Source organism: Thalassophryne amazonica, chromosome 2 (genome assembly GCF_902500255.1).
Source record: "Thalassophryne amazonica chromosome 2, fThaAma1.1, whole genome shotgun sequence".
NCBI classification, from domain to species: domain Eukaryota; kingdom Metazoa; phylum Chordata; class Actinopteri; order Batrachoidiformes; family Batrachoididae; genus Thalassophryne; species Thalassophryne amazonica.
In genome coordinates, this window is record NC_047104.1 from 140433049 (window position 1) to 140460403 (window position 27355).

Sequence of the window (27355 nt, forward strand, 5' to 3'; positions counted from 1 at the left end):
CAGAGCCCCAAATCCACTGGAGACTGCCGGATTAATTCTTGTTTCTTTTAATCATTGTTGCGATAGTGTCCAATGGCAAAAATACAAAAACCTTCTGGTCTTGTTTGTCTGCAAACTGTGTCTGTCAACTGAAACCTGTTTAACATGAGATGAGTACACACACACACCTGTAAATTATTTAAAGCAACACACTGAAACTGAGCACACCCACCCAACAGTCAGGGCACCAAATTAAACATATCATAATGTCCCAAACATCATTTATTTCATACAGTAAAATCAATCAGCATGTCGCCCCCCTGATCCTTAGCCTCTGAAATGCAGATAACCATTTTGCATCAATGGTTTATGTGAGTACATCTGTGTGTTCCACAGTGGCCTTTAACTGCTCATTTCCTGACAGTGTGAGCTGGCTCCAAACATTACCACTGCAAAGGTCAACGTGTGTGTGTGTGTGTGTGTGTGTGTGTGTGTGTGTGTGTGTGTGTGTGTGTGTGTGTGTGTGTGTGTGTGTGTGTGTGTGTGTGTGTGTGTGTGTGTGTGTGTGTGTGTGTGTGAGAGAGAGATGGAGAGAAAGAACAGGAATCTGAATAATGGCTTCTGTTGTTTCCAAAACCTAGATGATTTAAAAAAACAAAAGTTAATAAATAAATAAAAGGCTATATTTAATTCATGTGCAAATCATGATCCTACAAGAATGAAAAGCCTCGATAGCTCATGAGATGGTATGTCTATTGGGTCATTCCATTTGAAATCACTCAGTTTTGAAAAAAATTTCCAGGTCACCTCTCAGCTTTATTCTGTCAATTTTATATGTTAATCACATTCCAAAGTTAGGGTGAAATGCCAAATATTAGATCTATATCTTGAAAACATTTGAGGTTACAGCCTTTGGAAATTTTGTGAATTTTTCAAATATCACAAACACTGTTTACTACCAACTTTGCACATTAATAATGAGCTTCCTATATGCCTCACAGCTTTGAAACTGCTCATGCCAGGCTAACCTTTGGTGTAGTATGGGAAATTGTGGCAGTTTTGGGGTATCTAGTGTGATCTGCCTTCCAGAAAGGCCTTAAAATGGTAGAAAACCCGAAATTGTAAGTCGTTCGTATCTTTGATTAGTTCAAAATCAAAGAAATATACCAGCTATGGATATAGAACATTTTGTATGATGGCTTGTGATATAATGGAACATATCTACACATTTAAATGATATACCAGGTTGTTTTAACACAATTTATAGTTGTTGAAAAAAAATGAGGCATATTGGGGGCTCATTAACGTACAAAGTTGGTAGAAAATACGGTTTTCACACTATGTGGAAAAATTCACAAAAATTTTCAAACTTAAAATGTTTGCAAGATACAGACCTAATATTTGGCAGTTCACCATAACTTTGTAATAGGAATAACATATCAAACAAACCAAACTGACCATTAAGAAGTAAACTCTCTCATGATGTGCTTTTATTTTTTCTTCACAGAACATACGCATGGTGTGATAAGTAAACTGTAGTCATAGAACTGTGTCTATCTTGGCTCTTTTGAACTCACATCACACATTGTTCTAAAAGCAAGCAGCTGTGGCAGAATGGATCTTGCAATGTCACATTTTTCTGAGGTCTTGCAGCACAAATATATTCCTGTCTTTAAGACCTGTAACACATTCCAATAAGATGCCAAATGATGAAGCACTTTAGGTGTCATTTTGTCCTATTCTTCCGACAAACATGTTTTAAGCTGTGCAGCAATACAGGGGTTGTCATTGCATTGTTCCTGTCAAAGTTTGGCACACATTCTATATTGAGGACAGGTCAGGACTGTAAGCAGGCCAGTACAGTATCTGTACAGTCTTCCACAGCCATGGCTTTTTGTAATTTGTGCAGAATGTGGTTTTGCAATGAACCTCAAAGTCTACATAGGACTTCATTAAATGGGATTTTAAAGTGGCGCATACAGTTTCAGTTATAAATCAGTTTCAATTTATTTCATTTATATAGCACCAAATCACAACAAGCTGCCTCAAATCTCTAACCATACCAACTTTCAACATTGTATGTGAATTCAGGCTCTTATTCACATCAGGTGTGCAGCTTGTGCAATTTTAACTGTGCAAATGGTAAATGGACTGCATTTATATAGCGCGTTTCCATCTGCAGCAGACGCTCAAAGCGCTTTACAATCATGCCTCACATTCACCCCGATGTCAGGGTGCTGCCATACAAGGCGCTCACTACACACCGGGAGCAATAGGGGATTAAAGGCCTTGCCCAAAGGCCCTTAGTGATTTTCCAGTCAGGCGGGGATTTGAATCCATGATCTTCTGGACTCAAGCTCAACACCTTAATCACTAGACTGTTTGAAAGACCATCACCTCCCCTCCCTGTGCAAGGGTGTGACTTAAATCTTCATGCATTATATTGTATGCCTCTGTGGTTTGCATGTGTGCACAATACTGACCACTACATTTTTTTTCAAATGTGAAGGATATGAAATATGTAAAACATTTTGTTTTAAAGTGCAATATATGTGTGTATATAATATACACACAATACATATCAATACATACGCCCTAACAGTCATCAGATACCCAGTTGGGATAAGTTGGCTACAGGAGAAGAAAGATACCACTGATGTCAAGACATGAAAACTCACAATGCACGGAGGTTTCCACCCAAAGTCCAGTACCCTGAGGCTCTTTGAGCAACGCAAGGAGGGAGGGTGAGGATTAGGGGGTGTAAGAGCCACAATCCAGGATGAGACAAGGAGCATCCATGAATACATCAGAACAGCGATAAGGAACAGGAAGCGATAATATCATGGAATATAGTACATCCTCTATGGGATGTGCTATGGACAGATAGAAGAAATGGCTGATATCCATCAGACCTACCAGTGGCTACAAAAGGCCGGCCTCCATTCTTCCCTAAATGAGTCAATTAGCAATTAGTTATTTTTAAACTGTAAAATGTATATAAAAATGTTACATAGTTCCTCGTTAACTTTCAAAGAGCAGATATGAAAATGAAGAGTACATATTAACTTCTTGATCAAGTAAGATAATTACTGAAGAGGTCATATTGTGAAAAATCAGTGTTTAATCTACCTTTTACATTTTTGAGGATTTGTATTAAACATGTGCAATGTTCCACAGTTGTATTTTCAGTCACTCTCCTCCAATAAACAGATTTTTTTGTTTGACACAGCAAATAAACTCTTTTCCAAATCATACTAAAAAAATAAAACTGAAGAAAAAAATAAGCAAAGTGAAAATTGCTACATTATGCAGCAGTACCATAACTTTATTTTGTACTTTCATCAGAATATGACTTTTTCATTAAATCGTGCAACCCTAATATGAACTGTTGTAACAAAATGATTGAGTGTACTAAATAATTGAAATTGAATCTGTGTGTAATAGGGATGCACCAGTCCACATTGTTTTACTACTGATCCGATCATGATACCTGAATTTGGATATCTGCCGATACTGATACTATTCAGAAACCAGAGCTCTGTTTGCTTTAATATTATTATTATCATTATTGTTGATTTTATATGAGGATATTTTGTATCCCTAGTTATACACCTTCATGATGAAGTGGTATAGAGGAGGATTTTCTTAAACAGAAGACCTGAAAGTTCAGCTACAATTTGCCAGTACAGTGGTCCCTCGTTTATCGCGGGAGTTACGTTCTAAAAATAACCCACGATAGGCGAAATCCACGAAGTAGTCAGTTATTTTTTACAATTATTATAGTTTTTTTTTTTTTTTTTAATCAATCAATCAATCGATTTTTTTTTATATAGCGCCAAATCACAACAAACAGTTGCCCCAAGGCACCTTATACTGCAAGGCAAGGCCATACAATAATTATGTAAAACCCCAACAGTCAAAACGACCCCCTGTGAGCAAGCACTTGGCTACAGTGGGAAGGAAAAACTCCCTTTTAACAGGAAGAAACCTCCAGCAGAACCAGGCTCAGGGAGGAGCAGTCTTCTGCTGGGACTGGTTGGGGCTGAGGGAGAGAACCAGGAAAAAGACATGCTGTGGAGGGGAGCAGAGATCGATCACTAATGATTAAATGCAGAGTGGTGCATACAGAGCAAAAGAGAAAGAAACAGTGCATCGTGGGAACCCCCCAGCAGTCTACATCTATAGCAGCATAACTAAGGGATGGTTCAGGGTCACCTGATCCAGCCCTAACTATAAGCTTTAGCAAAAAGGAAAGTTTTAAGCCTAATCTTAAAAGTAGAGAGGGTGTCTGTCTCCCTGATCTGAATTGGGAGCTGGTTCCACAGGAGAGGAGCCTGAAAGCTGAAGGCTCTGCCTCCCATTCTACTCTTACAAACCCTAGGAACTACAAGTAAGCCTGCAGTCTGAGAGCGAAGCGCTCTATTGGGGTGATATGGTACTACGAGGTCCCTAAGATAAGATGGGACCTGATTATTCAAAACCTTATAAGTAAGAAGAAGAATTTTAAATTCTATTCTAGAATTAACAGGAAGCCAATGAAGAGAGGCCAATATGGGTGAGATATGCTCTCTCCTTCTATTCTCCGTCAGTACTCTAGCTGCAGCATTTTGAATTAACTGAAGGCTTTTCAGGGAACTTTTAGGACAACCTGATAATAATGAATTACAATAGTCCAGCCTAGAGGAAATAAATGCATGAATTAGTTTTTCAGCTGGGAAAACAAATCGTAATCTAGATAACTAGATCAATCTAACTGCGCAGATTAAACAGCTAACAGATACAGAAAAACACCGCTGTGCTCCGGAACAGGAAGTGATACAATACCGCAGTGAGAGCCAACCACCAGTAGAGGCAAGCAATGAGTAATGACTTCATGACTTTCTTTGCTAACAAAATTTTAGAGAAAAAATTACTCATAACCATCCCAAAGATGTATCGTTATCAGTGATGCCGGTATTTGGTTAGACTCTTTCTCTCCGATTGTTCTGTCTGAGTTATTTTCATTAGTTACTTCATCCAAACCATCAACATGTTTATTAGACCCCATTCCTACCAGGCTGCTCAAGGAAGCCCTACCATTATTTAATGCTTCGATCTTAAATATGATCAATCTATCTTTGTTAGTTGGCTATGTACCACAGGCTTTTAAGGTGGCAGTAATTAAACCATTACTTAAAAAGCCATCACTTGACCCAGCTATCTTAGCTAATTATAGGCCAATCTCCAACCTTCCTTTTCTCTCAAAAATTCTTGAAAGGGTAGTTGTATAACAGCTAACTGATCATCTGCAGAGGAATGGTCTATTTGAAGAGTTTCAGTCAGGTTTTAGAATTCATCATAGTACAGAAACAGCATTAGTGAAGGTTACAAATGATCTTCTTATGGCCTCGGACAGTGGACTCATCTCTGTGCTTGTTCTGTTAGACCTCAGTGCTGCTTTTGATACTGTTGACCATAAAATTTTATTACAGAGATTAGAGCATGCCATAGGTATTAAAGGCACTGCGCTGCGGTGGTTTGAATCATATTTGTCTAATAGATTACAATTTGTTCATGTAAATGGGGAATCTTCTTCACAGACTAAAGTTAATTATGGAGTTCCACAAGGTTCTGTGCTAGGACCAATTTTATTCACTTTATATATGCTTCCCGTTAGGCATTATTATTAGACGGTATTGCTTAAATTTTCATTGTTACGCAGATGATACCCAGCTTTATCTATCCATGAAGCCAGAGGACACACACCAATTAGCTAAACTGCAGGATTGTCTTACAGACATAAAGACATGGATGACCTCTAATTTCCTGCTTTTAAACTCAGATAAAACTGAAGTTATTGTACTTGGCCCCACAAATCTTAGAAACATGGTGTCTAACCAGATCCTTACTCTGGATGGCATTACCCTGACCTCTAGTAATACTGTGAGAAATCTTGGAGTCATTTTTGATCAGGATATGTCATTCAAAGCGCATATTAAACAAATATGTAGGACTGCTTTTTTGCATTTACGCAATATCTCTAAAATCAGAAAGGTCTTGTCTCAGAGTGATGCTGAAAAACTAATTCATGCATTTATTTCCTCTAGGCTGGACTATTGTAATTCATTATTATCAGGTTGTCCTAAAAGTTCCCTAAAAAGCCTTCAGTTAATTCAAAATGCTGCAGCTAGAGTACTGACGGGGACTAGAAGGAGAGAGCATATCTCACCCATATTGGCCTCTCTTCATTGGCTTCCTGTTAATTCTAGAATAGAATTTAAAATTCTTCTTCTTACTTATAAGGTTTTGAATAATCAGGTCCCATCTTATCTTAGGGACCTCGTAGTACCATATCACCCCAATAGAGCGCTTTGCTCTCAGACTGCAGGCTTACTTGTAGTTCCTAGGGTTTGTAAGAGTAGAATGGGAGGCAGAGCCTTCAGCTTTCAGGCTCCTCTCCTGTGGAACCAGCTCCCAATTCAGATCAGGGAGACAGACACCCTCTCTACTTTTAAGATTAGGCTTAAAACTTTCCTTTTTGCTAAAGCTTATAGTTAGGGCTGGATCAGGTGACCCTGAACCATCCCTTAGTTATGCTGCTATAGACGTAGACTGCTGGGGGGTTCCCATGATGCACTGTTTCTTTCTCTTTTTGCTCTGTATGCACCACTCTGCATTTAATCATTAGTGATCGATCTCTGCTCCCCTCCACAGCATGTCTTTTTCCTGGTTCTCTCCCTCAGCCCCAACCAGTCCCAGCAGAAGACTGCCCCTCCCTGAGCCTGGTTCTGCTGGAGGTTTCTTCCTGTTAAAAGGGAGTTTTTCCTTCCCACTGTAGCCAAGTGCTTGCTCACAGGGGGTCGTTTTGACCGTTGGGGTTTTACATAATTATTGTATGGCCTTGCCTTACAATATAAAGCGCCTTGGGGCAACTGTTTGTTGTGATTTGGCGCTATATGAAAAAAATTGATTGATTGATTGATTACTAGTTAAAGTTAATGGAATACTCAGCTCAATAGAGCTCTGACTCTTTGTCAGCCTGGCTACAGTGCTGAAAAGAAACCTGGGGTTGTTCTTATTTTCTTCAATTAGTGATGAGTAGAAAGATGTCCTAGCTTTACGGAGGGCTTTTTTATAGAGCTGTAAAACCCCTCACTACACACTTTATATACTTTTCTCAAACAGGCATTATCATTTTCTCACTTTTCTCTCCTGTGTAAACACTCTAAGTTCAAACCTTAGTAGAAAAATAAGTCCAGTATTATAGAATGAAAAAAGAATGAAAGAAAGATCAAAACCTGTTTTCAGGCACAAACATTTGTTTGAGAAATAAAAATAGAACATTTTCCTATAAATAATTATGATGGCTTTTAGAACTAACATTTAATTTTAATGATCAACCTACGAGGTTGGACACATAAGAAATTATTAATAGTGACTGACCAGTATTTCACAGTTCCTCTGATCGCGCCTCTTCGTCCTGGCGCCGCTCCGCAGTGACACCTCGGTGCAGGTGTCTTTTTCCGAGTGAAGAACACAGTTATGGGTAGTTGCTGATGCTCTTTTTTTCTTCTGGGCGAGAAGATTCTTATAAACAGACACACGCAGAACACAATGCACATGCTCTTTCTTCGCTCACTGCCTCCGGTGTTACCGTTGCAGGACGGATGCAGGACCCGCAAAGAATCCAAGTCATTAAAAAGATACAAACCTCTCTCAATGGCCACGGAGCTCTGCGGCTGCGGTTACCGAGACCATGCAACGCTGCGGATTTTTCCACAAGAATTCTATCCTTGCTGGCTGCTGGAGCGCTCTGCATCAAAACAGCGAGCGTAGTCTCTGGACCTGTTGCCATATTTTGGCCGCAACTCCGCACAGCAGACAGTGGGGCGGTGTGAGTGGCCCGCTGCATCGGAGGCAGTGAGAGCAATCGTGGTGATGCCGACCGGCCTGCCTGATGAGGACTCAGAACACAATGCGCTGTTTAAAAAAGAAGAAGAATTGCACTAAAAAAATCCGCAAAACTGCGAGGCCATGAAAGGTGAACCGCAATATAGTGAGGGACAACTGTGCATCTAAGATACAATCCTAGGTTTGATGTTTTGGTGAAAGAATTAAGTACTTATTTTTTTGGTGGTTTCTTGTGACATTTTGGAAATGCAGAAACATGCGCCTTCCTCAAAATCGTACATGTACTCATACGCAATTTTTGGGGCACCCCTGTCTCTCTCTCTCTCTCTCTCTCTCTCTCTCTCTCTCTCTCTCTCTCTCTCTCTCTCTCTCTCTCCAAGAAATTAGCTCTTTAGAATTCTGAAACTCTCAAATGTAAAAACTAAATAAATCTGATTAATGGTGCACATGTTTATGTGCATGTGAATGGGGCTGTGGCTGGAGTTTCATCTCATGAGCAGCAGATGGGACACCCGCCCCGAGTATATGAACCGTTTTGAGGACAGAGTGCATTTCTGCATTTCCAAAATGCCACAAGAAACCACCAAAAAATAAACGTACTTAATTTACTCATATTTGGAGTCAGTCTGGGTTAAGCATTCCTCTCAGCTCCTTTTTTCTTTCTGCACCCTAGCTAAAAATCCTTGTGCTCTTTAATTTGGCGCTTTTTCAAATGTTTGAGTTCTCTGTACTGTAGGTCACAACAGAGCTTCCACCACTCTGTACAATGACTTTGCAAACATTGCGCGTTGCTGTCTTGCTTTGTGGTGTTTCTTGTATAAAATATTTCCACCCAACGAACATGTGATGAAAAGATGGTCAGCGACAGTACTCCTCAATGCTTTCCTGCTAGCTTGCTGCAAACTGCGGAAAGGATTTCCTCAACAGAGGTGTGTCTCATTACTCTGGGTCTCATTGAGACACCCTCCCAACTCCCTCGCACTCCACAGCACTTGTGGAGACGTTTCAGTAGAAAACATACACACAGGACGTGGCTCCTGGATTGGAAAACTCTGCACGTTATATCGGAAATTTCCGATCCGTGAATTACGTTGGTATCGGAACCGATACAAATATTGGATTGGATCGACCCCATCCCTACTGTGTAATCTGAGTATGAAAATGTTTTTTTGCTTGATATGTTATTGTGAATGTTTTGGTCCCAGTGCATTATGGATATTTTTCCTAAGGTGTTTCCATTTGAAACTCGTAATTTTAAATGGAAGTCAGGGGAACAGTATTGTGCAAGCACAAATAATATAATGTAATGTAGCCACTTCTGAAATGAGTGTGATGTGCAAATGGCTTTGGGTTGCCATGAGGATTTTGGAGTTTGTGTTATTATCACCTGTTGCCACATGCTTAAATATTCAAGACTTGGCGTCTCTGAGGACACAAAGCTCTTTAGACACAATCTCAGAGAAATGTGAATGCTTCAATACTCAACACTGATCACACACGCGCACACAAAACGTCTGTGGAGGAAAATGTTAAAAACAGCTTGGAAGACTCACTTTTTTTTATAGCTCAATGTGTGCTGTTTTGTCTGTTCGCCTGTCCGTTCAGCAGGTTATGGGAACATGTGGTATCTGTCACATTTTCAGATGACTGAGGAAATTTGATTAAATGCTCAATTAATTTTGGTCATACTTGTGCCACAACAACACAGCTAAGGCTGGCACATGGATTGCATATATCAATAAATCAAATCAAGTCCTCTGAGCATGTGCTGGTACCATGTTTCGCAGCACCCATGACACCATGGAACCACTTTGGGTCCTGGATGATAACCACCCAGGCAGACAACTGGTCCATCCCCACTTTTCTAAAATAACCATTTACCTGCCACAGATGTATCACTAAACTGTAGATATCATTTTGGCAGGAAATTTTGTAAGACTGTTGCCTTTTCATTTTGGGCTGTTGGAGTAGAAGCCATTTTGAAAGTCCTTCTAGTTGTACCCCCCACAAACAAAGTCTTCTTGGGGTGGGGTGGTGGAACTACTTATACAGGAACCGCCCTCTCTGTCCGCCCATCTGTTTGTGAGTCTCATGAGCACAGTTCCTTCTAAACCAGTTTATAGATTGTAATGAAACGTTACACGGTGATGGCATACTGTTATGAAAGTAATTCTAGATTGATGTCTTCAAGGGGAAATAATGGGACTTCCTAATGTTGTATTTGATAGTTGCATGTATGAACTAACCTACTGGCATCTTTAATACAAAAGTTGACCAATTGGTTATCGTGTAGGCTCATTTGTCATGAAATAAAATTTGGTTGTTTTTGGTTTGTTTGTTTTGTAAAAGCAAAAACTCGCCTTATTCTGTTAGAATATGATTTAAACACACAAAAAAATAGAGTACCATTTTTGTTTGAAATAAAATCCAAATTAATTATTTAAAAATCATAACGTGACTTTTTTATTATTCTGTCTCTCACAGTGGAAGTGTACCAGTGATAAAAAATACAGACCTCTCCATTCTTTGTAGGTGGGAAAACCTGCAAAATTGACAGTGGATCAAATACTTATTTGCCTCACTGTATATCAACTAACATGGCAGAGTCTTCATCTAACAATAAGCCAAAAACTGTGGATTTCGGACATTGCTTTTTTTTTTTTTCTTTTTGTCAGCTGAGCAGCAAACAAACCAAACTTCTAGAGCCTTGTCCGTGGGCTCTAGATTGGGTAGCATTTATAAAATAGGTAGCTGTCATTTTTCAAGGGTAGTAATAAATTATGCAGTTTCTATAATGAGTGGCAATGGTGTGAGTCCAGAATGTTTTTAGAACCTTAGACCTCAACAGTTTTTACAACCCCAATTCCAATGAAGTTGGGATGTTTTGTAAAAAACAAAACAAAACAAAAAAAATCCTCCTCAACCTATATTCAATTGAATACACCACAAAGACAAGATATTTAATGTTCAGACTGATAAACTTTCTTTTTGTGCAAATATTTGCTCATTTTGAAATGGATGCCTGCAACACATTTCAGAAAAGCTGGGACAGTGGTATGTTTACCACTGTATTACATCACCTGTCCTTCTAACAACACTCAGTAAGTGTTTGGGAACTGAGGACACTAATTGTTGAAGCTTTGTAGATGGAATTCTTTCCCATTGTTGCTTGATGTATGACTTCAGTTGTTCAACAGTCTGGGGTTTCTGTTGTCATATTTTTACACTTTATAATGCGCCACACATTTTCAGTGGGCAACAGGTCTGGACTGCAGGCAGGCCAGTCTAGTACCCGCACTCTTTTACTATGAAGCCACGCTTTTGTAACACGTGCAGAATGTGGCTTGACATTGTCTTGCTGAAATAAGCAGGGACGTCCCTGAAAAAGACGTTGCTTGGATGGCAGCATGTGTTGCTTCAAAACCTGGATGTACCATTCAGCATTGATGGTGCCATCACAGATGTGTAAGTTGCCCATGCCATGGGCACTAACACACCCCATACCAACACAGATGCTGGCTTTTGAACTTTGCGCTGGTAACAATCTGGATGGTCTTTTTCCTCTTTTGTCCGGAGGACACGGCGTCCATGATTTCCAAAAACAATTTGAAATGTGGACTCATCAGACCACAGCACACTGTTCCACTTTGTGTCTGTCCATTTCAAATGAGCTCGGGCCCAGAGAAGGCGGTGGCGTTTCTGGATATTGTTGATGTATGGCTTTCGCTTTGCATTATAGACTTGTGGATGTAGTGATGAACTGTGTTAACTGACAGTGGTTTTCTGAATTGTTCCTGAGTCCACGTGGTAAGATCCTTTACACAATGATGTCAGTTTTTAATGCAGTGCCGCCTGAGGGATCGAAGGTCATGGGCATTCAATGTTGGATTTTGACCTTGCCGCTTACGTGTAGAAAGTTCTCCAGATTTTCTAAATTTTCTAATTATATTATGGACTGTAGATGATAGAATCCCTAAATTCCTTGCAATTGAACACTGAGAAACATTGTTCTTAAACTGTTGGACTATTTTTTCACACAGTTGTTCGCAAAGTGGTGATACTCGCCCCAACTTTGCTTGTGAACGGCTGAGCCTTTTCGGATGCTCCTTTTATACCCAATCATGACACTCACCTGTTTTCAATTAATCTGTTCACCTGTGGAATGTTCCAGACAGATGTTGTTTGAGCATTCATCAACTTTCAAAGTCTTTTGTTGCCCCTGTCCCAGCTTTTTTGAAATGTGTTGCAGGCATCAATTTCAAAATGAGCAAATATTTGTAGAAAATAAAAAAAAGTCTAATAGTTTGAACATTAAATATCCTGTCTTTGTGGTGTATTCAATTGAATATAGGTTGAAGAGTATTTGCAAATCATTGTATTCTGTTTTTATTTACATTTCACACAATGTCCCAACTTCATTGGAATTGGGGTTGTAGAACTACTCAATCCTTTTATATTCTGTTAATTACGTAGTGTAATTACATAGTTTGATTACATTGGTTTCCTTGTGTCAGAAAACCTATATTTAGATACTTTGTAATTATATCTTGTGTATTTGCAAAGATATTGGATTATTGCTAAACGGAGGCCATTTTGGATGCCATATTGTATTTCGGATCCTTAGAATGTGAAGAAAAAAAATGACACTATTTTTATTTAAAGCTTATGATATCATCTTTCAAAATCAAGTGAGTTTTTACTTTTACAGAAAAAAATACGAGGTCTGTGAGAAAACTATCTGACCTTTTTATTTTTTTTCAAAAACTATATGGATTTGAATCATCTGCGCTTGCATCAGACAAGCTTCAACCTTCGTACGCATGCGTGAGTTTTTTAACGCCTGTCTGTTGCGTCATTCGCCTGTGGGCAGGCTTTGAGTGAGCACTGGTCCACCCCCCACGTTGGATTTTTATTGTCAGGGAAATGGCTGAGAGATTGCCGCTTTGCTCCATGAATTTTTTTCAGAAACTGTTAGAGACAGCCAGTTGGAAACCATTCGAAAGATTTAGATGGATTTCGGTGAAGATTCTGTCGGCGTCACATGGATTAAGGAGTGTTAAAACCTTTTTAAAGACAGCCCACAGCGGCGGAGGGTGCGCGGCGCACCGAGCGGCCATCGACAGGCTGGAACGACCACATCATTTGTAAACTGAACGCTGTGTTGATCCTGGACATCGTGTGACTACCACAGAAATGGCAAGAGAGCTGGACATAGCACTTTTGTGGCACATTCCACTGTTAAAGGAGATTTTGCAGTGAAAGACGTGCGGAGGATTTCGTGCGTCGGCACGGAGCCGCTCATTGCGCGCAACAAAAAAACACCTCCGTGTTGGAAACCATTCAGAAGATTCAGAGGGCTTTTGATGGCTTTTCAGTCGAGTGAGTATCCAAGAAATTGTTTAACAGCTGGGCATGTTCCAACTTGTCTTGTGAGACTTCCAACACAGAGGTGTTGTTTGTCCAGGGGCTGTGAGCGGGTGCGTCCCGACGCGCGAATCCGTCCGCACGTCTTTCATTACAAAATCTCCTTTAACAGTGGAGTGGAATATGTTAGTTTAAATGAGTCAACGCCCACGAGTCACAGTAACTGCCAGAACGCTCGTAGCACGGGCCGAGGCGGAGGATTAGCAGCAATCTTCCACTCCAGCTTATTAATTAATCAAAAACCCAGACAGAGCTTTAATTCATTTGAAAGTTTGTCTGTCTTGTCCATCCAAATTGGAAGTCCCAAAAGCCAGTTTTATTTGTTGTTATCTATCATCCACCTGGTCGTTACTGTGAGTTTCTCTGTGAATTTTTGGACCTTTTGTCTGACTTAGTGCTTAGCTCAGATAAGATAATTATAGTGGGCGATTTTAACATCCACATAGATGCTGAGAATGACAGCCTCAACACTGCATTTAATCTATTGTTAGACTCAATTGGCTTTGCTCAAAATGTAAATGGGTCCACCCACCACTTTAATCATATCTTAGATCTTGTTCTGACTTATGGTATGGAAATTGAAGACTTAACAGGATTCCCTGAAAACCCCCTTCTGTCTGATCATTTCTTAATAACATTTACATTTACTCTGATGGACTACCCAGCAGTGGGGAATAAGTTTCATTACAGTAGAAGTCTTTCAGAAAGCGCTGGAACTAGGTTTAAAGATGTGATTCCTTCTTTATGTTCTCTAATGACATATACCAACACAAGGCAGAGTAGCTTCCTAAACTCTGTGACTGAGATAGATTATCTCGTCAATAGTTTTACATCCTCATTGAAGACAACTTTGGATGCTGTAGCTCCTCTGAAAAAGAGAGCTTTAAATCAGAAGTGCCTGACTCCGTGGCATAACTCACAAACCCGCAGCTTAAAGCAGATAACCCGTAAGTTGGAGAGGAAATGGCGTCTCACTAATTTAGAAGCTCTTCACTTAGCCTGGAAAAAGAGTCTGTTGCTCTATAAAAAAAAGCCCTCTGTAAAGCTAGGACATCTTACTACTCATCACTAATTGAAGAAAATAAGAACAACCCCAGGTTTCTTTTCAGCACTGTAGCCAGGCTGACAGAGTCAGAGCTTTATTGAGCCAAGTATTCCTTTAACTTTAACTAGTAATGACTTCATGACTTTCTTTGCTAATAAAATTTTAACTATTAGAGAAAAAATTACTCATAACCATCCCAAAGACATATCGTTCTCTTTGGCTGCTTTCAGTGATGCCGGTATTCGGTTAGACTCTTTCTCTCCGATTGTTCTGTCTGAGTTATTTTCATTAGTTACTGCCTCCAAACCATCAACATGTCTATTAGATCCCAATTTTATTCACTTTATACATGCTTCCCTTAGGCAGTATTATTAGACAGCATTGCTTAAATTTTCATCGTTACGCAGATGATACTCAGCTTTATCTATCCATGAAGCCAGAGGACACACTCCAATTAGCTAAACTGCAGGATTGTCTTACAGACATAAAGACATGGATGACCTCTAATTTCCTGCTTTTAAACTCAGATAAAACTGAAGTTATTGTACTTGGCCCCACAAATCTTAGAAACATGGTATCTAACCAGATCCTTACTCTGGATGGCATTACCCTGACCTCTAGTAATACTGTGAGAAATCTTGGAGTCATTTTTGATCAGGATATGTCATTCAATGCGCATATTAAACAAATTATGTATGACTGCTTTTTTTTGCATTTGCGCAATATCTCTAAAATTAGAAAGGTCTTGTCTCAGAGTGATGCTGAAAAATTAATTCATGCATTTATTTCTTCTAGGCTGGACTATTGTAATTCATTATTATCAGGTTGTCCTAAAAGTTCCCTGAAAAGCCTTCAGTTAATTCAAAATGCTGCAGCTAGAATACTGACAGGGACTAGAAGGAGAGAGCATATCTCACCCATATTGGCCTCTCTTCATTGGCTTCCCGTTAATTCCAGAATAGAATTTAAAATTCTTCTTCTTACTTATAAGGTTTTGAATAATCAGGTCCCATCTTATCTTAGGGACCTCATAGTACCATATCACCCCAATAGAGTGCTTCGCTCTCAGACTGCAGGCTTACTTGTAGTTCCTAGGGTTTGTAAGAGTAGAATGGGAGGCAGAGCTTTCAGCTTTCAGGCTCCTCTCCTCTGGAACCAGCTCCCAATTCGGATCAGGGAGACAGACACCCTCTCTGCTTTTAAGATTAGGCTTAAAACTTTCCTTTTTGCTAAAGCTTATAGTTAGGGCTGGATCAGGTGACCCTGAACCATCCCTTAGTTATGCTGCTATAGACTTAGACTGCTGGGGGGTTCACATGATGCACTGAGTGTTTCTTTCTCTTTTTGCTCTGTATGCACCACTCTGCATTTAATCATTAGTGATTGATCTCTGCTCCCCTCCACAGCATGTCTTTTTCCTGGCTCTCTCCCTCAGCCCCAACCAGTCCCAGCAGAAGACTGCCCCTCCCTGAGCCTGGTTCTGCTGGAGGTTTCTTCCTGTTAAAAGGGAGTTTTTCCTTCCCACTGTCGCCAAGTGCTTGCTCACAGGGGGTTGTTTTGACCGTTGGGGTTTTTCCGTAATTATTGTATGGCTTTGCCTTACAATATAAAGCGCCTTGGGGCAACTGTTTGTTGTGATTTGGCGCTATATAAATAAAATTGATTTGATTTGAATGTGCCGATAAAGTGCTGATCCCGACCTCTTCTGAAACTTCTCTGCTAGTCACATGACGTCCTGCATCAACAGAGCCTTAAATTTGGAAGTGATCTGCTCGTTCCAGCCTGTTGACGGCCACTCGGGGCGCAGTGCGCCCTCCGCCGCCGTGGGCCGTTTTTAATCCAGTTTTAATGGTCCTTAATCCGTGTGATACCGACAGAATATTCACCGAAATCCATCTGAATCTTTCGAATGGTTTCCAACTGGCTGTCTCTAACAGTTTCTGAAAAAAATTTATGGAGCAAAGCGGCAGCCTCTCAGCCATTTCACTGACAATAAAAATTCGACGAGGGGGGTGGACCAGTGCTCACTCAAACCCTGCCCACAGGCGAATGATGCAACCGACAGGCGTGAAAAAACTCACGCATGCGCACGAAGGTTCAAGCTTGTCTGATGCAAGCGCACATGATTCAAATCCATATAGTTTTTGAAAAAAATAAAAAGGTCGGATACTTTTCCTCGTACACAAAATTACAAATCATCCATTCTTCAGAAAACATTTACTGCTACCAGTACTTGCAAACAGCTAGTATGGAGGTATCATTGTGTGAGCATGCTCACACATCTCTAGTTTAGAGCTGAGTTTGTTTGTGTTTCCTTTTTTATATTTTAATAGCTTTTGAGCGTGCAGGGTAGTGGCATAGTGGCCTGTAGTTGCTGACCCACTCATCTGTTGTCTTTTTTTCCAGGGAGCAGCCAATCTACACCACGAGAGCTCATGTCTTCCAAATTGACCCAAACACTAAGAGGAACTGGGTACCTGCCAGCAAACAGGCTGTCACTGTCTCCTATTTTTATGATAGCACACGTAACAGCTATCGCATCATCAGCGTGGATGGATCCAAGGTATGTGGGTCTACTGTGTGTTAAGATGGGAAAAAGAGGATGGTATTCATTAAGCTGCTCTCAGGAGAGATGGTTGAAGTTAAAGAAGAGCACTCAGCATGGCAACAAAAGGGACAAGAGTACAGCTCACAGTAATCAGTATCAACATATGATTACCATTTTTCATTTCTGCTGCTCGTGCTTGTTTCCTCCACATTCATTTCCAATGTCTGAGTCAGTAAAACAATAACATGCAGTCATTTTTAATATCTGCTGTTACACATCATAGTTACAAATGCTTATGCAGTATAATTTGTAGCAGCTGTGATATGTGACCAGAACATTGGTCCATTCTTAAGCAGATATTGCAAGTATATCTGTTTACTTGGTGCTGATCATGTTATATGTTTAGGTTTAAGTAACCTCTTCAGCTGTGTTCAGACAAGCATAATTCATGTTTTTTTTTTTGTTTGTTTGTTTGTTTTTTGTTTTTGGTAGCAAGACCTGTATGCACTTAATATGAATCTATGCTTTTATAATTCTGAAGTTCTTGTGCATAAATACCTTTGGAAAATGCAAAACAATTATGGTATCTATAGATAGATCGCCCCAACCTGGTAGAAGAAGAAACTGCAGTCTGTCTGGATCGATCGATCGATCAAGTTGGAGCATGCTCTGTGCTTCCTGCCCCTTGAAGCTGCAAATCATTTTGCACAGCCTTTTATTCATATTTAGTTGGGCACAGTCTGTTGTCTGAGATTTTAACTTGACATGAAAGTGAGCACATTGTCACAGCAACAGATGGAAACTTGTCCTTATCACATGTAAATTGACGTTCAAAGGTTTATTAAGTGTTTGCCACTGCATTCTGTTAAACATTTACCTTTACAGATGTGTATTCATTTATTACTTCATCCATTCCTGTGCATGGTGTTCTCTGAATTGTGACCTTTTCTTTTATCCCATCATGTTCCTGTGTTTATATATATATATATATATATATATATATATATATATATATATATATATATATCAATCAATCAATCAATTTTTTTTATATAGCGCCAAATCACAACAAACAGTTGCCCCAAGGCGCTTTATATTGTAAGGCAAGGCCATACAATAATTATGTAAAACCCCAACGGTCAAAACGACCCCCTGTGAGCAAGCACTTGGCTACAGTGGGAAGGAAAAACTCCCTTTTAACAGGAAGAAACCTCCAGCAGAACCAGACTCAGGGAGGGGCAGTCTTCTGCTGGGACTGGTTGGGGCTGAGGGAGAGAACCAGGAAAAAGACATGCTGTGGAGGGGAGCAGAGATCGATCACTAATGATTAAATGCAGAGTGGTGCATACAGAGCAAAAAGAGAAAGAAACAGTGCATCATGGGAACCCCCCAGCAGTCTACGTCTATAGCAGCATAACTAAGGGATGGTTCAGGGTCACCTGATCCAGCCCTAACTATAAGCTTTAGCAAAAAGGAAAGTTTTAAGCCTAATCTTAAAAGTAGAGAGGGTGTCTGTCTCCCTGATCTGAATTGGGAGCTGGTTCCACAGGAGAGGAGCCTGAAAGCTGAAGGCTCTGCCTCCCATTCTACTCTTACAAACCCTAGGAACTACAAGTAAGCCTGCAGTCTGAGAGCGAAGCGCTCTATTGGGGTGATATGGTACTACGAGGTCCCTAAGATAAGATGGGACCTGATTATTCAAAACCTTATAAGTAAGAAGAAGAATTTTAAATTCTATTCTAGAATTAACAGGAAGCCAATGAAGAGAGGCCAATATGGGTGAGATATGCTCTCTCCTTCTAGTCCCCGTCAGTACTCTAGCTGCAGCATTTTGAATTAACTGAAGGCTTTTTAGGGAACTTTTAGGACAACCTGATAATAATGAATTACAATAGTCCAGCCTAGAGGAAATAAATGCATGAATTAGTTTTTCAGCATCACTCTGAGACAAGACCTTTCTGATTTTAGAGATATTGCGTAAATGCAAAAAAGCAGTCCTACATATTTGTTTAATATGCGCTTTGAATGACATATCCTGATCAAAAATGACTCCAAGATTTCTCACAGTATTACTAGAGGTCAGGGTAATGCCATCCACAGTAAGGATCTGGTTAGACACCATGTTTCTAAGATTTGTGGGGCCAAGTACAATAACTTCAGTTTTATCTGAGTTTAAAAGCAGGAAATTAGAGGTCATCCATGTCTTTATGTCTGTAAGACAATCCTGCAGTTTAGCTAATTGGTGTGTGTCCTCTGGCTTCATGGATAGATAAAGCTGGGTATCATCTGCGTAACAATGAAAATTTAAGCAATACCGTCTAATAATACTGCCTAAGGGAAGCATGTATAAAGTGAATAAAATTGGTCCTAGCACAGAACCTTGTGGAACTCCATAATTAACTTTAGTCTGTGAAGAAGATTCCCCATTTACATGAACAAATTGTAATCTATTAGACAAATATGATTCAAACCACCGCAGCGCAGTGCCTTTAATACCTATGGCATGCTCTAATCTCTGTAATAAAATTTTATGGTCAACAGTATCAAAAGCAGCACTGAGGTCTAACAGAACAAGCACAGAGATGAGTCCACTGTCCGAGGCCATAAGAAGATCATTTGTAACCTTCACTAATGCTGTTTCTGTACTATGATGAATTCTAAAACCTGACTGAAACTCTTCAAATAGACCATTCCTCTGCAGATGATCAGTTAGCTGTTTTACAACTACCCTTTCAAGAATTTTTGAGAGAAAAGGAAGGTTGGAGATTGGCCTATAATTAGCTAAGATAGCTGGGTCAAGTGATGGCTTTTTAAGTAATGGTTTAATTACTGCCACCTTAAAAGCCTGTGGTACATAGCCAACTAACAAAGATAGATTGATCATATTTAAGATCGAAGCATTAAATAATGGTAGGGCTTCCTTGAGCAGCCTGGTAGGAATGGGGTCTAATAAACATGTTGATGGTTTGGATGAAGTAACTAATGAAAATAACTCAGACAGAACAATCGGAGAGAAAGAGTCTAACCAAATACCGGCATCACTGAAAGCAGCCAAAGATAACGATACGTCTTTGGGATGGTTATGAGTAATTTTTTCTCTAATAGTTAAAATTTTGTTAGCAAAGAAAGTCATGAAGTCATTACTAGTTAAAGTTAATGGAATACTCAGCTCAATAGAGCTCTGACTCTTTGTCAGCCTGGCTACAGTGCTGAAAAGAAACCTGGGGTTGTTCTCATTTTCTTCAATTAGTGATGAGTAGAAAGATGTCCTAGCTTTACGGAGGGCTTTTTTATAGAGCAACAGACTCTTTTTCCAGGCTAAGTGAAGATCTTCTAAATTAGTGAGACGCCATTTCCTCTCCAACTTACGGGTTATCTGCTTTAAGCTACGAGTTTGTGAGTTATACCACGGAGTCAGGCACTTCTGATTTAAAGCTCTCTTTTTTAGAGGAGCTACAGCATCCAAAGTTGTCTTCAATGAGGATGTAAAACTATTGACGAGATACTCTATCTCACTTACAGAGTTTAGGTAGCTACTCTGCACTGTGTTGGTATATGGCATTAGAGAACATAAAGAAGGAATCATATCCTTAAACCTAGTTACAGCGCTTTCTGAAAGACTTCTAGTGTAATGAAACTTATTCCCCACTGCTGGGTAGTCCATCAGAGTAAATGTAAATGTTATTAAGAAATGATCAGACAGAAGGGAGTTTTCAGGGAATACTGTTAAGTCTTCTATTTCCATACCATAAGTCAGAACAAGATCTAAGATATGATTAAAGTGGTGGGTGGACTCATTTACTTTTTGAGCAAAGCCAATAGAGTCTAATAATAGATTAAATGCAGTGTTGAGGCTGTCATTCTCAGCATCTGTGTGGATGTTAAAATCGCCCACTATAATTATCTTATCTGAGCTAAGCACTAAGTCAGACAAAAGGTCTGAAAATTCACAGAGAAACTCACAGTAACGACCAGGAGGACGATAGATAACAACAAATAAAACTGGTTTTTGGGACTTCCAATTTGGATGGACAAGACTAAGAGTCAAGCTTTCAAATGAATTAAAGCTCTGTCTGGGTTTTTGATTAATTAATAAGCTGGAATGGAAGATTGCTGCTAATCCTCCGCCCCGGCCCGTGCTACGAGCATTCTGACAGTTAGTGTGACTCGGGGGTGTTGACTCATTTAAACTAACATATTCATCCTGCTGTAACCAGGTTTCTGTAAGGCAGAATAAATCAATATGCTGATCAATTATTATATCATTTACCAACAGGGACTTAGAAGAGAGAGACCTAATGTTTAATAGACCACATTTAACTGTTTTAGTCTGTGGTGCAGTTGAAGGTGCTATATTATTTTTTCTTTTTGAATTTTTATGCTTAAATAGATTTTTGCTGGTTATTGGTAGTCTGGGAGCAGGCACCGTCTCTACGGGGATGGGGTAATGAGGGGATGGCAGGGGGAGAGAAGCTGCAGAGAGGTGTGTAAGACTACAACTCTGCTTCCTGGTCCCAACCCTGGATAGTCACGGTTTGGAGAATTTAAGAAAATTGGCCAGATTTCTAGAAATGAGAGCTGCTCCATCCAAAGTGGGATGGATGCCGTCTCTCCTAACAAGACCAGGTTTTCCCCAGAAGCTTTGCCAATTATCTATGAAGCCCACCTCATTTTTTGGACACCACTCAGACAGCCAGCAATTCAAGGAGAACATGCGGCTGAACATGTCACTCCCGGTCTGATTGGGGAGGGGCCCAGAGAAAACTACAGAGTCCGACATTGTTTTTGCAAAGTTACACACCGATTTAATGTTAATTTTAGTGACCTCCGATTGGCGTAACCGGGTGTCATTACTGCCGACGTGAATTACAATCTTACCAAATTTACGCTTAGCCTTAGCCAGCAGCTTCAAATTTCCTTCAATGTCGCCTGCTCTGGCCCCCGGAAGACAATTGACTATGGTTGCTGGTGTCGCTAACTTCACATTTCGCAAAATAGAGTCGCCAATAACCAGAGTTTGATCCTCGGCGGGTGTGTCGTCGAGTGGGGAAAAACGGTTAGAGATGTGAACGGGTTGGCGGTGTACACGGGGCTTCTGTTTAGGGCTACGCTTCCTCCTCACAGTCACCCAGTCAGCCTGCTTTCCCGGCTGCTCGGGATCTGCCAGGGGGTAACTCACGGCGGCTAAGCTACCTTGGTCCGCACCGACTACAGGGGCCTGGCTAGCTGTAGAATTTTCCACGGTGCGGAACCGAGTCTCCAATTCGCCCAGCCTGGCCTCCAAAGCTACGAATAAGCTGCACTTATTACAAGTACCGTTACTGCTAAAGGAGGCCGAGGAATAACTAAACATTTCACACCCAGAGCAGAAAAGTGCGGGAGAGACAAGAGAAGCCGCCATGCTAAATCGGCTAAGAGCTAGTAGCTACGCTAAGCTAGCGGATTCCTAAAAACACGCAAAGTGAATAATGTGTAAATAATTTAGAGGTGATTCAGCAGAAGGAGTGCTTTAGTTAAGGCACGTAAAGATTACACTGGGAAACAAATCGTAATCTAGAAACTAGATCAATCTAACTGCGCAGATTAAACAGCTAACAGATACAGAAAAACACCGCTGTGCTCCGGAACAGGAAGTGATACAATACCGCAGTGAGACCCAACCACCAGTAGAGGCATGCAAGATATATATATACACACACACACACACACACACACACACACACAGGGATGAAAATAGGTATTTGACCCCCTGTCAGTTTTGCAGGTTTTCCCACCTACAAAGAATGGAGAGGTCTGTAATTTTTATCGTAGGTACACTTCAACTGTGAGAGACATAATCTAAAAAAAAAAAAAAAAAATCCAGAAAATCCCATTGTATGATTTTTAAATAATTAATTTGCATTTTATTGCATAAAATAAGTATTTGACGCCCTAAGGAAAACAGAGCTTAACAATTGGTACAGAAATATTTGTCTGCCATTACAGAGGTCAGACGTTTCCTGTAGTTTTTCACGAGGTTTGCACACACTGCAACAGGGATTTTATATATATATATATATATATATATATATATATATATATATATATATATATATATATATATATATATATATGAGGTCTGTTAGAAAAGTATCCGACCTTATTATTTTTTTAATAAACCATATGGATTTGAATCACGTGTGATTGCGTCAGACAATTTTGAACCCTCGTGCGCATGCGTGAGTTTTTTCATGCCTGTCAGTTGCGTTATTCGCCTGTGAGCAGGCTTTGTGTGAGCACTGGTCCACCCCTCTCGTCTATTTTTTTATTGCGAATAAATGTCTGAACGATTTGGATCTTTGCTGCATCAATTTTTTTCCAGAAACTGGGAGAGACCTCCAGGTGGACACCGTTCGAAAAATTAATATGGCTTTCAGGGACAACTTTATGGGGATTAAACAGATTACGGGGGGGTACTGCCGCTTTAAGGACGGCCCACAACTACTGAGAGCACGGCGCGCTCCCAGCCCCCATCGACAGGCTGACACCCCGCTGGAACATCCAGATCATTTCCAACGTGAACGCTTTGTTGATCCGGGACCTCGTCTGACTTTCACAAAAAGGCAGAAGATGTGGACATCAGCACTTTTTCCGGCACATTCCACCGTTACAGGAGTTTTTTTCATGGAAAGAATAGTGGAGGGACGCTCCACGGCTCCATTCATTACGCGGGACAAAACCACCTCGGTGTTGGCCTCTCAGGACAACTTTCAGGTGGATTTCAGACGGATTCCGGTAGCTTTCCAGTCATGTGATTATCCGATTGTGATTGTGCATGAGCTGGACATGCCAGAACATGTCCCGTGAGGCTTCATCACGGCGTTGCTTTGCGCCGAGCGGCTGCACCGTGACGCGCCGTGGAGCAGCTTCTCTTTCCATGACAAAAACTCTTGTAACAGTGAAATGTGCTGTTCATTTTTAAACTGGATGCTGTCTTGATCCAGTATGTCATCTGACTAGCACAGGACTTGTGAAAAGACATGAACATCAGCATTTTTCCGGCACATTAAGACAGACGTGCGGAGGAGTTCCGCGCGTCGCGGTGCAGCCACTCGGCGCAAAGCAACGCCGTGATGAAGCCTCACGGGACATGTTCTGGCATGTCCAGCTCATGCACAATCACAATCGGATATTCACACGACTGGAAAGCAACCGGAATCTGTCTGAAATCCACCTGAAAGCTGTCCTGAGAGACCAACACCGAGGTGGTTTTGTCCCGCGTAATGAACGGAGCCGTGGCGCGTCCCTCCGCTTTTCTTTCCATGACAAAAACTCCTGTAACGGTGGAATGTGCTGGAAAAAGTGCTGATGTCCACATCTTCTGCCTTTTTGTGAAAGTCAGATGAGGTCCCATATCAACAAAGCTTTCACGTTGGAAATGATCTGGTTGTTCCAGCGGGGTGTCTGTTGTGTGGGCCGCTGAAGAGGAGGTACTGCTGGCCCACCACCACCAGATGGCGCCCTGCTTGGAGTGCGGGCTTCAAGCACAAGAGGGCGCCAGAGCCACTGGGAGTGACAGCTGTCACTCATCCTCAACACCAGCTGTCACTCATTCATCTCATCACCATCACCATAAAGGCCGGACGGCAACTCCACCTCCTCGCCGAGAAATCTTCTACGACTAGAGGTAACCTTCTCTGCTGTGATTACTGTTAATCTAATATTGTTCTGTGTGCAGTCGCATGCCCGTGAAGACCCAGGAGAGGGACAAACGGGAGCTGCACGAGTAAAGACGTTTCCTGGAGGTGGAGGTTATCCCTCCCGGAGGAATTACTTATAAAGGTTGCTGGGTGTGAGGACTCACACTCACCACCTTCTGTTTCTGTCTGCCAGCAGTACCAGGGCCGACAACGGAGGACAGAGACCACCTGGGGACTCAGGGCTTGGCGGCTTCGGTGTTCTTCAGGCCGTTGGTGGTAGAAGCGGTGTGGGCCCCGGCTCTTCGTTCATCCGAGGTCTCCTATCTTCAAGCCTGCCCGCAGTCCTCCTGTGTATGATTGGCATCATTATTCTTGTTTATATTCCGTTGTGTTCTTTCGCAACATTAAATTGTTACTCCTTTTCTTATCCATTGTCCGTTCATTTGCGCCCCCTGTTGTGGGTCCGTGTTACGACACCTTCCCAACAGTGTCAGCCTGTCGATGGGGGCTGGGAGCGCGCCGCGCTCTCAGCAGTTGTGGGCCGTCTTTAAAGCGGCAGTAACACCCCGTAATCTGTTTAATCCCCATAAAATCGTCCCTGAAAGCCATATTAATTTTTCGAACAGTGTCCACCTGGAGGTCTCTCACAGTTTCTGGAAAAAAAATTGATGTAGCAAAGCTCCAAATCGTTCAGACATTTATTCGCAATTAAAAAATAGACGACAGGGGTGGACCACACCTCACTCAAACCCTGCTCACAGGCGAATGACGCAACCGACAGGCATGAAAAAAACTCACGCATGCACACGAGGGTTCAAGCTTGTCTGACGCAATCACACGTGATTCAAAGCCATATGGTTTTTTAAAAAAAATAATAAGGTCGGATACTTTTCTAACAGATCTCGTGTGTGTGTGTGTGTGTGTGTGTGTGTGTGTGTGTGTGTATACACTCAACAAAAATATAAACGCAACACTTTTGGTTTTGCTCCCATTTTGTATGAGATGAACTCAAAGATCTAAAACTTTTTCCACATACACAATATCACCATTTCCCTCAAATATTGTTCACAAACCAGTCTAAATCTGTGATAGTGAGCACTTCTCCTTTGCTGAGATAATCCATCCCACCTCACAGATGTGCCATACCAAGATGCTGATTAGACACCATGAGTAGTGCACAGGTGTGCCTTAGACTGTCCACAGTAAAAGGCCACTCTGAAAGGTGCAGTTTTGTTTTATTGGGGGGGTGATACCAGTCAGTATCTGGTGTGACCACCATTTGCCTCATGCAGTGCAACACATCTCCTTCGCATAGAGTTGATCAGGTTGTCAACTGTGGCCCGTGGAATGTTGGTCCACTCCTCTTCAATGGCTGTGCGAAGTTGCTGGATATTGGCAGGAACTGGTACACGCTGTCGTATATGCCGGTCCAGAGCATCCCAAACATGCTCAATGGGTGACATGTCCGGTGAGTATGCCGGCCATGCAAGAACTGGGACATTTTCAGCTTCCAAGAATTGTGTACAGATCCTTGCAACATGGGGCCGTGCATTATCCTGCTGCAACATGAGGTGATGTTCTTGGATGTATGGCACAACAATGTGCCTCAGGATCTCGTCACGGTATCTCTGTGCATTCAAAATGCCATCAATAAAATGCACCTGTGTTCTTCGTCCATAACAGACGCCTGCCCATACCATAACCCCACCGCCACCATGGGCCACTCGATCCACAACATTGACATCAGAAACTGCTCACCCACATGACGCCACACACGCTGTCTGCCATCTGCCCTGGACAGTGAGAACCGGGATTCATCCATGAAGAGAACACCTCTCCAATGTGCCAAACGCCAGCAAATGTGAACATTTGCCCACTCAAGTCGGTTACGAGGACAAACAGGAGTCAGGTCGAGACCCCGATGAGGACGACGAGCATGCAGATGAGCTTCCCTGAGACGGTTTCTGACAGTTTGTGCAAAAATTCTTTGGTTATGCAAACCGATTGTTTCAGCAGCTCTCCGAGTGGCTGGTCTGAGACGATCTTGGAGGTCAACATGCTGGATGTGGACGTCCTGGGCTGGTGTGGTTACACGTGGTCTGCGGTTGTGAGGCTGGTTGGATATACTGCCAGATTCTCTGAAACGCCTTTGGAGACAGCTTATGGTAGAGAAATGAACATTCAATACACGAGCAACAGCTCTGGTTGACATTCCTGCTGTCAGCATGCCAATTGCACGCTCCCTCAAATCTTGCGACATCTGTGGCATTGTGCTGTATGATAAAACTGCACCTTTCAGAGTGGCCTTTTATTGTGGGCAGTCTAAGGCACACCTGTGCACTAATCATGGTGTCTAATCAGCATCTTGATATGGCACACCTGTGAGGTGGGATGGATTATCTCAGCAAAGGAGAAGTGCTCACTATCTCAGATTTAGACTGGTTTGTGAACAATATTTGAGGGAAATGGTGATACTGTGTATGTGGAAAAAGTTTTAGATCTTTGAGTTCATCTCATACAAAATGGGAGCAAAACCAAAAGTGTTGCATTTATATTTTTGTTGAGTGTATATATGTGTATATATATATACAGAGAGAGAGAGAGAGACGGCTGGTAAAATAAGAATTTAACACATCACCATTTTTCTCAGTAAATATGTTTCTAAAGGTGCTGTTGACATGAAATTTACACCAGATGTTGGTAACATCGCAAGCAATCCAAACATACAAAAAAAAAACAAACAAACAAGTAAATACAAAAATTGTGATGTGTAATAAAATGGAATGACAC

General features: G+C 41.3%; 1 protein-coding gene across 3 annotated transcripts in view; it reads left to right on the forward strand.

Moving 5' to 3' along the window:
- Positions 1–27355, forward strand: part of homer2 (homer scaffold protein 2) — a 153879-nt gene that overhangs the window by 47337 nt on the left and 79187 nt on the right. For 2 of the 3 annotated variants that reach the window (XM_034194850.1, XM_034194859.1), the window contains exon 2: positions 16745–16901. In XM_034194850.1, coding sequence (XP_034050741.1) covers positions 16745–16901 — 157 coding nt within the window. Of the gene's footprint in view, positions 1–2475; positions 2483–4292; positions 4296–10668; positions 10679–16744; positions 16902–27355 lie in introns of those variants that run through there. The other variant, XM_034194845.1, reaches the window with a different exon arrangement.